At 35.5% G+C, this 15,192-nt stretch overlaps 1 protein-coding gene across 1 annotated transcript; it reads right to left on the bottom strand.

Annotated features, from left to right (window-relative positions):
* Positions 1-5,601: 5,601 nt before the first annotated feature.
* Positions 5,602-14,199, bottom strand: LOC132543156 (phosphotriesterase-related protein-like). The gene is made up of 8 exons (XM_060206630.1): positions 14,113-14,199; positions 11,612-11,774; positions 10,791-10,863; positions 9,763-9,874; positions 8,927-9,079; positions 8,372-8,536; positions 6,597-6,814; positions 5,602-5,877 (listed from the first exon to the last, which is right to left on the bottom strand). Exons 1-8 carry the CDS (start codon positions 14,129-14,131, stop codon positions 5,734-5,736), a joined length of 1,047 nt encoding a protein of 348 aa, XP_060062613.1. The 5' UTR covers positions 14,132-14,199; the 3' UTR covers positions 5,602-5,733.
* Between the last annotated feature and the right edge of the window lie 993 nt (positions 14,200-15,192).

The raw sequence follows: 15,192 nt of genomic DNA, 5'->3' as shown, positions 1-15,192 counted from the left end.
AAAATGATTTAGTCGTACATGTATCTTCACTACACGACGACTCCGGATGAGGTAAAAACCGATAACCCTTTGAGTAGAATGTAGACAATATAAAAGAAGTACAACACGAAGAAAGGGTCGGGATGTGATAATATTGCATCGTAAGATACGTATGTATTATAATAATACTCGCAAACAATAGTGACCAAGAATTAAAACAATTGTACAATGGCCAATATATTCATAAACGGTGTAATATATGCAAGCTCTTCTCATTCACGGTACCGCGGGAGAATCGCTTGCCGGGACAGGGGGCGTGTCCTTTTAGAGGATGGTGCAGAGTGTGTTGGAAAGTTTGGATATTTTTGTTGACTTTGCCTTGTGATATAACAAAGATATGTACACCATGGAACATCAGAGATATCTATGTATCGATATCTGCAAGAGTTTCAAGCTGAAGTCCATAGGTTTTCACGCACTTCCGGAAACGTTTTTGTCACTTCGCGTAGATCGCAGTGTTGACAGCGATGTCAAACAACATTTTTTTGTTTGTGGGACTAGCGACCGGGAGTATGGTTGGTTGATTCTTCGGTGAATTGGATAAAAAAGGAAGAAAAGTCCATAACGACCTTCCAATGAAATGTTACGTAGAGGGAGGGGGAGGGGGATCTCTTACAGTTTTGAAGTTACGTGGGAGGGAATCGTTACTTAAGTGAAAGAATCTACATCGGGTTTTGTTTTGCCCCACTTGCTTACAGAATTTGATTTTTAGAGGACCAATAATTATTTACCTTATCATAGCAATTGTAAGCAATAAGATTTTTATAAAAAAAAAAAGGGTGGGGGGGGGGGGGAAGAGGGTGTTGATTCTTCTTCGGTGAGAAAAGTTCTCATACACTAAAATCCTTCTGCACGCTTCCAGCTGAATCAAGACGCTTAAACTTGTAAAATACTTCTTGAGAGATTATACGGATCAACAAAACTGCCACATCATGATGAAAACACGGACCTTAGAATTTTCTGGTCGTTATATCGGATGAAAACAACATGTGTTATAGACGATTTCTGATTTAATCATTTTGTATAAAAAAAATCAAACATAAACTTCACAAGAACATTGACTCACGAGAGAGTGATTTATCCCAAATTGGAAAGGAGCTTTCCTAGAAGGACGAAAGCTGCATGATGCAGTGTTATCCCAGCATTGATTGACTTCATTGAATCTGATTCTAAATAGGTATTAAAAAGTTCATTTTTATCTTTTGCACGATCTTGGCAGCTCATAAATGCTATTGTTTTGATGCATAATAGCTTAGTCCTATATATTTGTAACATGTGAGTATCGCATGTGTGTACTATGAGCAAACTCAGCACGGAGACTATGAGGTAACATTTTAGCCTGAATGGCGAAAAAAATGGATCGAGAGGAAAATTAGGACCTTTCGGGAAAATGGATCATAGATGTTCTGTTTCGGCCTTATAGGTTGCCATCTTGATTTCACTACGTAGTATTTGGTATCTCACTGAACTATAAATGAGAGATCCGTCGCACATTATCCAAAATATATGTTGCCCAGGGTCACAACACACAGATAAAACCATTTACCAATGTTCACGTAGGATAACACTGTAACTTCCTTTCTTGTCAAGTATAGGCCATCATCTTGTGTATTAACGTACCGACTGTAATATCACTGACACGTGTTGAAAGATATGACTACAGGCAATGTCAAACTGGTTACTTGATACTGTATATAAAATTACATACACAACATGTTTAATAATACTATATGTATGGGTGATATAATTATATTATTAAGGCCCGTCCAGTACCCGGTGTCTAGATAGAAAGATCCTGCTGTTGAGTAATAGATTAAGTGGGTCGTTACAGTTCAGGTTACAAATAATAGAGATTATATCAGATCTACGGTATCTAAAGTACCTTTTTCTACAGAAGACAGCAGAATGGCTGAGCTCAAAAGTGAGAACGTAAAAACAAAGGTTTTGCTCCATTTGCCATGTTACAGGTTGGCACGAATTGCCATGTTACAGGTTGGCACGAGTTCCCTGTTATAATTGGGCACGAATTGCCATGTTATAATTTGGCACGAATTGCCATGTTACAGGTGCGCACGAGTTGCCATGTTACAGGTTGGCACGAGTTGCCCTGTTATAATTGGGCACGAATTGCCATGTTATAATTGGGCACGAATTGCCATGTTATAATTTGGCACGAATTGCCATGTTACAGACAGGCGCTAGTTGCTATGTTACAGGTGGGCATGAGTTGCCATGTTACAGGTTGGCAAGAATTTCCATGTTACAGATTGGCATGAATTTCTATGTTACGGGTGGGCAAGAGTTGTTATGCTAAAATTGGGTACGAATTGCCATGTTACAGACAGGCGCTAGTATCCTTGTTACAGGTGTGTGCGAATTGCTACCTCGCCCCTCCCCATATCGCATATTTGACTGTATACGTGCTGTAGTTAAACATATATGGACAGAAATAGTCGAAGGGAAGCAACGTTCGAAAAATTCAACAAACCACAAATGTTCGATGGTACAAGGGAAGCAACTCGTAAATTTCCCATCGATATAATTTCTTTCGGAGATAAATGACGTTATAGAAATGTAAGAAACGTTTTTGAAGGATGCATCAGATTCCAGTGTCCGCTGTTGATATTCTTTTGAGGTGAAATATAAATTCAGGACAGGGAGGTGGTGTGAGGGGGCGTTATGTTCAAAGTCAAATGACGATTGTATTTTATGTTGTCTAGGTAGATTTTCCATGTAAACTTCAGAGCGACTTTCACATGTGGAAAAGAATTGGTAATGTCGACAAGAACTCGCCGGAACATGTATTATCTTTGACAACGAATGACCGGTGACAAATTAGTAAGTAAGGTACAGGTTTTCTGTCCGCCTTACGTCAGTGTCCGTCTGGTCACGTAATACGTCAATCTTGTATACTCGGAGAAGACATCGTACTACACATAATGATCGGATGTTTAACCATACACGGTTCGAAATCCACAAAACTTCAATGATCTTATCATCAATGTAGCAGAAAACTAAGTGCTTGAAATGCTGGAAAGGTTGCTAGTATATTTTCAATTATAATTAAACTCGACTTGAAGACAACACAGTGGGAAATATCTAGGATGCTGTCACGTCCCGAGATAGAAAAAGACGCAGATGCTAAGTTATAAGAGATATAAACACCTTGTTAGGAAGTATCATCGGGGGCTCAAAGATTTGACCGAACTACCAGCGAAGCAGTTAGCAAACACTTGTAAAAACATTTTAGCAAAACTATCACTCGCAATATGAATTAATTACCTCAAAATATTAGAAGCCTGTCAACAAAATTCACCATATAAAAAACGTGTATTTTCAAGAACCAATTCACACATAACCATGCTCAGTAGCTTATTGACGTCATAGAATTGCCCGTGGAGGTATATTGAGATACCGAATTTCATAAACAATCTGAGGTAGTCCTAATACAAAGTGAATGCACCAAATTATGTTTGTCTAGTACTAATATGAATACTCTTTCTCCTACCTGTATACTTGTAAGTTCTACAGCATTACAGCTACTTATTGCAACACCTGACTTCGGATATAGAGTAAAAAAAAACAAAAACAAATGTGATGTACAAAACTGGTGCCGAAAAGTAATTCAAAAACAAATTATGGCGATAGGTGATGTACAAAAGTGGTGCCGAGTTGACCAAGTAATTCTGCAGCACCTGTGTCTAGATACGAGACTGATTATGGCGATAGGTGATGTACAAAACTGGTGCCGAGTTGACCAAGTAATTCTGCAGCACCTGTGTCTAGATACGAGACTGATTATGGCGATAGGTGATGTACAAAACTGGTGCCGAGTTGACCAAGTAATTCTGCAGCACCTGTGTCTAGATACGAGACTGATTATGGCGATAGGTGATGTACAAAACTGGTGCCGAGTTGACCAAGTAATTCTGCAGCACCTGTGTCTAGATACAAGACTGATTATGGCGATAGGTGATGTACAAAACTGGTGCCGAGTTGACTAAGTAATTCTGCAGCACCTGTGTCTAGATACAAGACTAATTGTACCAAACTGGTGCCGAGTTGACTTTGTAATTCTGCAGCACCTGTGTCTGGATACAAGACTGATGAGTACGACATTTAATACATTATAATTACCCCGCCTCCTCCTACCTCGGCCTGTATAATAAAATCTTAACGTAGATCGTACATTTACACCTATACACCTGTGTGTGTAGACGGTCAAGCATCCAGAGGTTCGGTTATCGTGTAGAAGAGTGACGCTACGTCAACTTCAAGCAGATCCATACAGTCAGCAAACAATACTTGTCATATTTCATTACATTCAATATGGCTTTGCGAGCATATGAAAACGGACAATTAGACGAGACCACTAGATAAGTAAGTCCGTGGCAAAACAAGTTGCCTAGCCATCTATACTGAAAGGTCGTAACAGAGACGTAAAACCGGTTAAATAAATAAATACTTGCTTACTACTTTGTTCGGTGGACAAGAAGCAGGACTTATTGGCCAAGTTCATCAGTTTAATGACTAACGACCATGTAATGTTTGGCTGTAGTCACTGATTTTCATACTGATGTGGTTTCTTTTTTTCTACTAAATCGAGGACGTTAAATATACGCTCCAGTCTAATTGTCGGAAATCTGACAATTTTGTGTTGAAATTCAGAATGAAGTTACTTTTTTCTAGCTACCGTTTAAGTTATCCTGATGGACTTGTCTTGTTTGATCTCTATAAATCAGTCAAACTTAACATCCTAAAATATGATACTGACATGTATTCACTATATCAAAGCATTAATTAGAATTTTGTCTTATAGTTTATCAGGAGTTATCGATCTGAATCAAAAAGTGCCTGAAGGTGTAGATTGACAGAGGAAGTAGAATTTATATGTAAAGATTTTAGATAACATTCTTTTACCCTGTTAATAGTTTTCATATCTTAATAATTCTATAATATAAACACTTTAAGGAATATATGTGTACAAAAACTATGTTGTTTTAAACAATTTTTGTAAAAAGAATACTAAAATAAATGAACACATGTATGCCGACCAAAATGTGTTTCATTGCCTTGTTCTGCCATATGTGGCATTGACTGAAACAGAGAAAGAAGGTGTTGCAGCAATTAATATTCTGATGTGAAATTCAAAATGATAAATCCCATGATAAGAATCAATTTTTAAATAGATGAATAATTCTTTAGGAAAAATTGAACTGATTTCTATGCTTGATTTTAATCATAAATATGGTTTGTCTTTTGTACAATTATATAATGCTTTCCAAGACAACATGAACTTTGGTCACTCACTACTGACAGGTAGAAACTCTCCTGCTGTGAGTAAAGGTTGTATTCTGGTGTAAAATCACAATGACATGTAAACTAATATCATTGAACAGTACTCTATGTAGTAGACCTTAGTGTACAGTACTTGTAAACAAACCATGTAGCACATTACAGATATAATTAGTTAATCGTGTAGAATTAAATAATACTCACCTTCTTAGCCATAGACACCAAAACTTGCTTAATAAAATCATTCTTTTTTATTGATGTATTTTTTTCAAAACATTTACTCATAAGAGAGAAAGTTTTTTTTCCATTTTTTAAAAATCAAATTTAATTCATAGTCATACATTCACATCATAATCAATCCTCGCTCCAGATCACTGATTCGCTTATCTCCACAGATTTTCAGTTTGGTGGGTTAAATTCCAGCCATCTTTGTGGATTCTCTGTAACCATTTTATATGCAACTTTCTTAGAAATTCCCCGCTGCTGCATCTTCGGTAGGATATTTAACAGGATATGGGAGAACCCATGGCCTCCATACTTCATCTACAACAGAAAAGTCTTACATTGAGAATGTACTTGGGATTTGTATTGTAACATACTGTAAATATATGTGTTTCAGTGGTTATTTTATTTTAACTGTCCCAATGAATGATAATTGTGCTGTACAATATACTGATAATACTGATTTTATGCCCCCCGATAGAAAGATAGATCAAGACATAATGTTTCTGTGCTGTCTGTTTGTCTGTTGTCAACTTAACCTTGCCCATGACTATTACACCATAAGAGGTAGGGCTTTCATATTTGGCATGTGTGTTCCTTATGACAACGCTTTTCCGGTGGTAACATTTTTGACCATGCCACCAGGATCTTCATTTGAAAAATTTAAACATTGGCAATAACTATTTAAATAAAAGTGTCAAATCATTACCACAACGAAGACATAAGTGTTTCATAAAGTGTGCATGCCATCAGCACATGCTTAACACAGTGCAGTTTTACCGTCCTACTTCAGAATTTTGTTGCAAATGAGGGCATAGTGTTTCATAAACACATCTTGTTTTTGTTATATTTTGTGTTTAGTTTTGAAAAAAAATATGTATTGATTTATCCACCAATATTTCTAAAATTGGAATATTGATAAAAAATGTAGAGAACTTGGAATAAACAATTGTACTGCTCCTCTTACAAGAGTTCAAGTGGTTTCAAAACAAAATATCCTTGAAAATTCTTTCTAATATGTGTAGCTGTTTGCGTATTACCAGTCGTATCTTAGTATGTATATCATGGGCAATGGTAATCCGGTCCTCAAATCCTGCATACAGAAGAGATTTGATTCTTCGAATTCTGTCAGCATCGTTTGGCATGTCACAACTTTCACAGAATTGGTAATGTGAATTTTCTACCCCAAACAAGTCATACTCGCAGTAACAGCCCAGTCTGGCAAAATCTATGAGGCGATCGACATCACTGATAGTTCCTGAAAAACAAATTCTCATGGCACTGACAAAAATTTACAAAAGGAAAACAAGATCTAGAAATTGTCTATCAGGCATGAATGCTCCTGAACCACGCTCTGTCACATATTTGTACAATACAAGGTAGGTACCATGTAATCTGTAAGCGTTTCCCGAGTCTGGGATAGATTACAATTCTATAATTGTCATACCTGTCTAGTTGCTTACAAGTTGTCTTCACATATCACAATAAAATTTTAACATGATAACAATGGCTTCTGTAGTACTTGGTCATATATTATTCATACTCATAAGGTGCATTGAAGTCAATGTTAATGAAAGAATTTAGAATACCTATGTCTGCTCCCCATCTTACCCCCAGAAAAACAAAAAATCACTGAAACATTCTTTTTTTTAATTATCATTAGTAATTACAGTGATTTTCCTAAACAAATCCACAAAATTTGGTAACTTTGTTCACATGGAAATTAAAAATAAATAAAAATAAAAACATAGGTATGTCAATGTGACATGAATAGCCTTGGAAGCAACCATAAGAAGGAAGGAGGCTGGTCATGTTTTCTTACGGAACATTTTCTTCAGGATGGTGATCTCAATTGAATGGAAATTCTTGCAACACGGTCACCTTCATCTGACAAGAGACCAGTGTGATAATTTTTTGATAGTTTCTACATGCATTGGTCATTGCTCTTGAAAAATAAATATACAGGATCCAAATAAAAGCAGACTCACATCTTAATAGAACTACTGACTTTTCTACATTGTTCTGAACTGGTTCAATGACTCCAGGCCCAGGTTATTCAATCAGTGGTTCATGATAATTTTCATACATAAATTGAATCAAATTGGAAACATTCTCTATCATTTCACAGCTGTAAAGGTTTGCTGTGACAGGTCAGATTGATACATTCTGAGTGTTAATTTTTCAAATACCACTCTTGTTGGTTCAGTAGCGACAGTTTGAATTTTCCACTAACTACTGCTTAACTGTCGATAGTATTTGAGGAACTGGTGCCAGACCAATATCCTAGAGTTGATAGAAAGTCGGAATAATTCAGAATAATAAAACTATAATTCAAACTCAAAATCGATGAAATGAGAGTAAAATCACAGTAAATGAAGGGATATACATATATTCATTGAGACCTTAGCGAAACAAAGAAAAGGAGACAGACTTGGTGTACTGGAAGAGTAAGTGGCTGGGTGTACACATCCTCGATACTCCAGGGGTTACAATCATATTTGCTCTTTATACCCCTGGAACAATTCATGGCAAAAGTTCTATGTTCGCCATTTTGTGGTTTGATATACATCAAAGTAACACATAACAGTGTATTGTACTGACTTTGATGTTGGGTGTCATTCCTTTGTGAAGGAGCGTATCAGGATATCCTACTAACACCTGCTCTAGAACAATCAAATTACCTTCAATTTTTCTTTGAAATGTTCCAGGGGTTCAGGGAACAAAAAGTGATTGTAAGCTCTGGAGTATCGAGGATTGGGTGTACACAGTGTTATATATTTATTGTGTATCTTTATCAGATTTTGTAGGTACTTACTGTCTAGATGGGACATAATTAGTTTGTCCACCCTCCCACCTGCCTCTTGATAAATGCGAACTAATTCAAATGGTGCATCAGGATCGCGACCCGGATGAAAGATAACGGGACAGCCGAGACTCTGCTGTACCTCACCGGATGCTTGGACTGCTCGCTTCTCTGATGCTGTTGACAAAGAATGAATCATTTCCCACAATACCTGATGTAGTCAACACATCAAACAAATAAATTATCTTCAGAAACAGATACTTTCACAGCAAAATGCATAAACATTTTTATGTTCTCTAATCATTTTTTTAGATAAAAAAATTAATAATTTTGAACAAATTTATTTATTTTGACATTCCTGAATTGAAGTATTAATGAAATCTGACATCACATTCATCCAGAGAAACCTTTAACGCTTTTTTTCTTATTCCTGAATAAATTTTCTTTTGATTTGTAAGATAAGTATATTGTAAAGGGTGTATTGCTGTACTGAGAAAACCAGAACTTTTTAGGGCTATCTCTGTACAAACATTCTGACAGAAAATACTGAAATTGTCCATCACTTACCCCCCAGTGGCCAGGAACACCCAATCTCTCCTATACAACCACATTTAATAGATGTCCCGTCACAACCACTCACAATGTCAGTTGTCATCACTTCAGCCATTTCCTCAACTGTCATGGCAACAGTTTCAGGTCGGGATGATTCTACATAAAATCCTAGAAAACAAGAGATTTGAGACTTTCTGTTATCAATATCTTCCATGACCTGATAGCTATTATAAATGTGTGTTTTATCAGTATCTTTATACCTCAGAAAGACCAGGGTAATATTCTAACAAAGATATGTCAGTATCAAAAAAGCATTATTATCACCCCCAGATAAAAATCTTTACAAAATGTGACACATACATCATTCAGCACTGTATATATTTTGATTATAATGATAACAATCAAGCATGCTGATTGTAGAGTACCATATCAACAGTAAGTTTATTAGACTTTGATTTAAATCATATTTTAGTTACATCAAAGTGTATTTAAAACTTGAACTATGACTGACAGGTCTATCAAAGGTTATTTAGTGTACTTCCTTTTTATAACTATCCTCTGTACTTAACTCTATTTTCCTCATTTCTATTTCTAACAGAAAGAGCTGAAAGAATAAAAGGGCAATAACTATTGAATGGCTCAAAATTTTATATAAAAAAGGAGACAATTCAATATCAAGAGTATAATACATACCAAGTATCAGAGAGATCAAATCAGAACTGACAAAGGTGATTTCCACAAAAAAGTGAGAATGAATGGATAGACTGCACTTTTTGAATACCAAGAATTCTATAAGAGAGATAAGGGAGGTATGATGTGTCAGGTAACATGCTTCCTTAAGTAAATATTACCACTGCCGGACACTACGTTGACTCCTGTGTCCTGGGAGATTTTCTGAAGGTAGTTGACATCTCTTTCTATACCCATAGTTGTCACATCAACAATGGTGCCACCTCCGTTACTCTACAACAAAGTGAAAACAATCAGATCAAACTAGAGGCAAAAACAATATAATTACTATGCACAATGATAAGTTTTATTGTCATTTAACTATACTGAAATTGTTTCATCATTCAATATAAAACACAGTGTATCTATATGATATACTGGTATATATCTTTGAACTTCCATTCTGATGTAAACCTCAGAGGTGAAATCATACACTTAGTATTTCTAAAAATGCCTGAGAGCTAATAAATGACCTTGACCATATGTAAAATTCCAACTTCTGTCATACTGATCATATGAAACATTGTGGCCTCAGCCTTGTATCATAATTACCTTGTATTACACCAATCCTCAAATTATCAGCTGAACCTTGTTAAACATTTCAGTTGTCATTTGTGATCCCTGAGACTGTGACCTAACCCTAGTTCTGCACTTCTTTGTAATAATCTGTCTTACCTGTGACCTTGACCTTGTTCAACAATTATTTTGTTGTACTTCTGTCCTGAAATACTGACCTTTAGCTTCTTGAACAATTACCTTAGAAAAATTAAACTCGGAAGCTGTTACCTTGACAGTGACACACTTATCTTACAACACTGTAATCCTGAATCAGTGATCCTGACCTTATAACACAATGACCTTGTAATATTGTTGTCCTGAATCAGTGACTATGACCTTGTGATATATTACCTTGTAATACTGTAGTGCTGAAACTGTGACCTTGACCTTATGACACAATGTAATATTGTTATCCTGAATCAGTGACTCTGACCTTGTGACCTTGTGACATATTACCTTGTAATACTGTAGTCCTGAAACTGTGACCTTGACCTTGTGACACACTTACCTTGAAACATTGTAGTCCTGAATCCGTGACCTTGGATATCTGTTGCAATTACTATCATTTACATGATATTTTCCTGTAGATTACCTTGTAATACTCCATTTCAGCTGCTACAGCATCCTGTACGTCATTCAGATACAGGTTTTTAACACTGCTGTATCTGAAAACAATTATTCAAAAGTCTGTAACACTGTAGAGAATAAAGAAACAATAGACAGGTACACAATTTTTTTACCATTATCATCTACCTTATCAAGACATAACTTAATTGTGCTCTTAAGTTTGAAAGAAACACTCAGTATCTCAGCATTTATTTAACGTCACCATAGCTTTACTCAAAGTAAATATAGATATAAATTTGATCTGTTTTATAACACATTATAATATCAGGCACCACTTGTATAAAACATCTCAAATTGAGATTTCCTCAAGCCCAGATTTTCCTAAGCTAATATCTCCTTGAAAATATTTTGTATGAAAATTCCTCAAGGAATTTCAGGACATCCTCCTGTTCCTTGAGAAAATTTTATACAAGCCGTTTTTGAGGAGATATCAGCTGAGAAAAATCTCGACTTGAGGAAATCTCAAGTTGAGATGTTTTATACAAGTGGGGCCAGTTCTCTTAACTTTAATTAGCTCTCAGCATTTTCCACATGGAAGTATGCTGAGAGTCTTGACTGGTAGTTCCAAACCTTCACATATGATCTAGTTATCATTGTGAAAGGCTAGTACGTTACCTTTTGTACTTCCTATGCACTCAATGTAGATTCCGTATAATTCAGAAAGTAGCTTACAAAGTGTAAAGTTTTACAAAGTCCTAAGGTCAGATTCCACCTTAAATTTGACCTCGGTAATGTAACAAATATGACACATATACCAAACACACAGACTCTGGTTTGTAAACCTACGGGTGCTGACGTATCCACCAGAGATTTTCTAACGTGATGTCATCATTCTTCTGTTCTTGTATTTTGGGGTCAGGATGTGGTGTGTACATCGTGTGAAACTCCATCTTGAGGTGCTCATGGGCCAGCGTTACCCCAGCCTCATTGGGCTCTATGAGCCCCAGCACTGAAAGATCAACCCTGTACCTTGTAAAACTGCATTTTGTTTAAGGATTGGTGTCTTTTGGTAATTTGATCAATGGAAGAAATTCAATATGGTATTTCACCAATAACTTGAAATGTATACATAAAAAAATATATATTAACAACAGAATTTTTTTTCAATCATACCAAACCTTAACCATTGAATTTTAATATTATAACAAAAGTACTGATATCTGAATATTTTAAAATATCTTCTATGGTTTTAATTATTTCAACAGTTTATCATAATTGAATCAGTTTATCAATTTCGGACAATTTGAACTTGCAAAACCAGTTTTCATTTATAATTCTTATTTCAAATTCAAGGCAATCACAGGGATTTCTAAAGATATTTAATGACTGAAATTTTAATGAATGCCACAATATATTTCATATTTCGTTAACAATACAAAGTAATATGATTAGCAGACTATATATAATCCCCCGTCTCTACTGAGGTATATATTAATGACAAAATTAACAACCCGCCAAAACTCTATTTATAGAGTAACACATGACTTATTTCCAGTATATGACACTTTGCCAACCGCAGTTATAGTCACTACAATGTCTGGCTACTGTACATGTAAATGAGATCTATTCCCAAACAAAAGGGAAGCATCGTGAAGAAGGGGCCATAACTCTAAATATACAGTGGAGTAGTTGAGAAACCTCTGATTTTCATAATTTGATATTCCACTATCTAAAGGGGTGCTCAAACCAAAATTGGTAATTATAGGATAAAATCCACTGATAAGCAGAGCTTTAGTATATTTCTGACAGTGAAGATGCATTCCTTAATTGACTTTATCTAGACAATTTGTAAACACAGTCACGACTCGGATCTTATACACCAGTACATGTCAGCACACTTACTTACTGTGATATCTATCTTTGTTTTAGCTTCATGTTGAAATCTTAAAGTCATCTACCAGTTTATATAGCTTGAATTTATTTAATGTACTTGTCATACTGAAATCTTCACAAGTATTCGACTGACCACGGAGAGTGGGATAAGGTCATTACAAATCCTTCTTCAATTACAGGTTGATATCCCAGATTAGTGAGGGAAGTGGAGGGGGTGGGGGGATGGCCTGTGGGTAGATGGATATAGCTCTGTAATGTGAATATCTGGCCTCTTAGTGTCTAATTCATATACAAATAGTAAAAGCTATACATGTGTTGACTATTGTAACTATGAGGAGATGATATCCAAAAGGATCAGACTATTACAGGTTGATTTATATGTGGTGCTTGTTTAAAAAAATACTACAGACAGACCTGGGACTTATAATACAGAAAGGTAACACACTGCCTATACCTGTAACGCTACTGCAAAGAAATTCAAGATAACCTTTCTTGAAGTGTTGATAAAACAATTTTCTTCAACAGTATTCTCTTCAAAATAAACCATATGAAAAAAATTAAAAATTCTGAAACTGATAGTGCTAACTTTTGTGATGATAAATTTCTGTTTAATTTTCATATTTGTAAAATGAAATGCATGTTTAAGCTATTTACAACTGAAATACAGACTGTACCATCCTGTATTGTATACCACTTTCTGTTAGAAAAATCATAGTGGAGAAACTTATCTTTACATTGATGGCATCAAAAAGCTGAGTAATTTTCTGAGTGACTAACGGAACTTTTGTGATATATTACTTTTATCCATTAGTATATTTTTTGTTATGAAAATTAGACTAATGTCTCACTGGCCGACAAAATGACTCTGGTTAGGCTGGTCAGTGCCACATTACATCATATCTACATATTTAATTAACAGGTTTTATGTCCACTATTATGGCCTTTTGGTCTTTCAGCTGATGAGAACTTCATCGTAGAGACACAGTTGAATAACATTACATATTACAGCAGTAAGAAGAGGGGACCTCACAGCTCATTGAACTAACATAAAAGCTAACATCAGAGAAGTCACCACTTGGCCTAGTTTGTTATCATTCTGTATTATACGTCCCTGAGAGGTACCCATCAAAGTACATTAATATAGCTCATGAAACTGGGTGAAGTGGTGTAACATACTTGCAAAACCATGAGTAGAAAATTGAATGATCTTCACAAAAACCTCAAAACCTAAATATCACATACATAACAGTTTTATACAACAAATCTGTGTATGTATTTGTAACTTTTAACACTTATTTTTGAATGTTGCATAATATATATATATCTTTTGAAAAGATTGAAATATACATTGTACTACAACAGAGAAACACTGACTACGATTTAGAAGGAAGTCACTTCAGTATTTAAAAAGAAACTTAATAAGGGATCAACTGTACACGGAACAATTAACATACCTGTCTGTATTTTAGCCATACTGTCCTGTGTATAACACAGATAATTGTGTAGTCTAATGTCTTATCACATAAAATGTTATAAAGCAGATCGAGCCGAATGCGTGATCGCTGTGCATGGTCAGTAGGTAACCGGTTTCGTGGGAGAATTTCTACCCCGATAATCATTCCTGCCAAAATGTTGAATATCGACATTTGTTCCCACAATGCGCTTATGTAAATATTTTATTTTAAGAATACGAAACAAAAGACATGAAAAATTGTACTTGTAAATTCTCTTATAAGCTTAAAATCAAAAACAAAAAAAACTAACTACTAATTTTTTTCCGGTGAAAATATTAGAATGCCATTGTAAACTTCCTGTTTTGAAAAGCAGTGACACGCACTGGAATTAAGATGTAATTCAGGGAAAGTGCAATGATGACCCAGTGATAGGTAAACTGAAGGTAGGACGTTGTGGTGATGTTGGATATATATGTACACATATGTTAACAATTAATGGTAACCTCTAATGAAGTTAGATAGCACTGACGGTAAGTCATTAATGGTGAGTTGTGTTTAAGTTAGGTAGCACAGATGGTAAACCAGTAATGGTGACTAGTGTTGAAGATAGATGACACTGACGATAAGCCATTAAGGGTGACTTATTATGATATTATGCAAAATTCTTTTTTTTGTGCGCGTGGAGCCATTGACTGGAACCATCTGGAAGACAGTAATGTCTTAAGCACCTAGGTATAATCTTTCAAACTTGCCTTTGGTGAGGTACCACGACTAGATCGTTTTGACTTTTGTCAGTCATATTATAGTCCAACTGGGCATCTATGATGTATCAATACATACAGAACTTTCAGGACATGGTTCTAACCAAATACCATCACCAAAACCACTTGGATCATTGAATCATTCCTTGTTCACTTGTTTGTTACCACAGGAACATACTTGGGCACATGTTGATTTATCACATTATTATAACTATACATGACTATACTAAACCAGTGAAAAACGAAATAATTTTTAGATCACATATGCGATGTTTAAAACTGACATGGTGTGTTTATAATGCAAATTCATAAACAACAT

Source organism: Ylistrum balloti, unplaced genomic scaffold, assembly GCF_031769215.1.
Source record: "Ylistrum balloti isolate Yb309-2 unplaced genomic scaffold, AGI_CSIRO_Ybal_v1 Utg369578, whole genome shotgun sequence".
NCBI lineage: Eukaryota > Metazoa > Mollusca > Bivalvia > Pectinida > Pectinidae > Ylistrum > Ylistrum balloti.
Note: the sequence above shows the minus strand (reverse complement) of the source record. Positions and strands in the feature narration are given on the sequence as shown.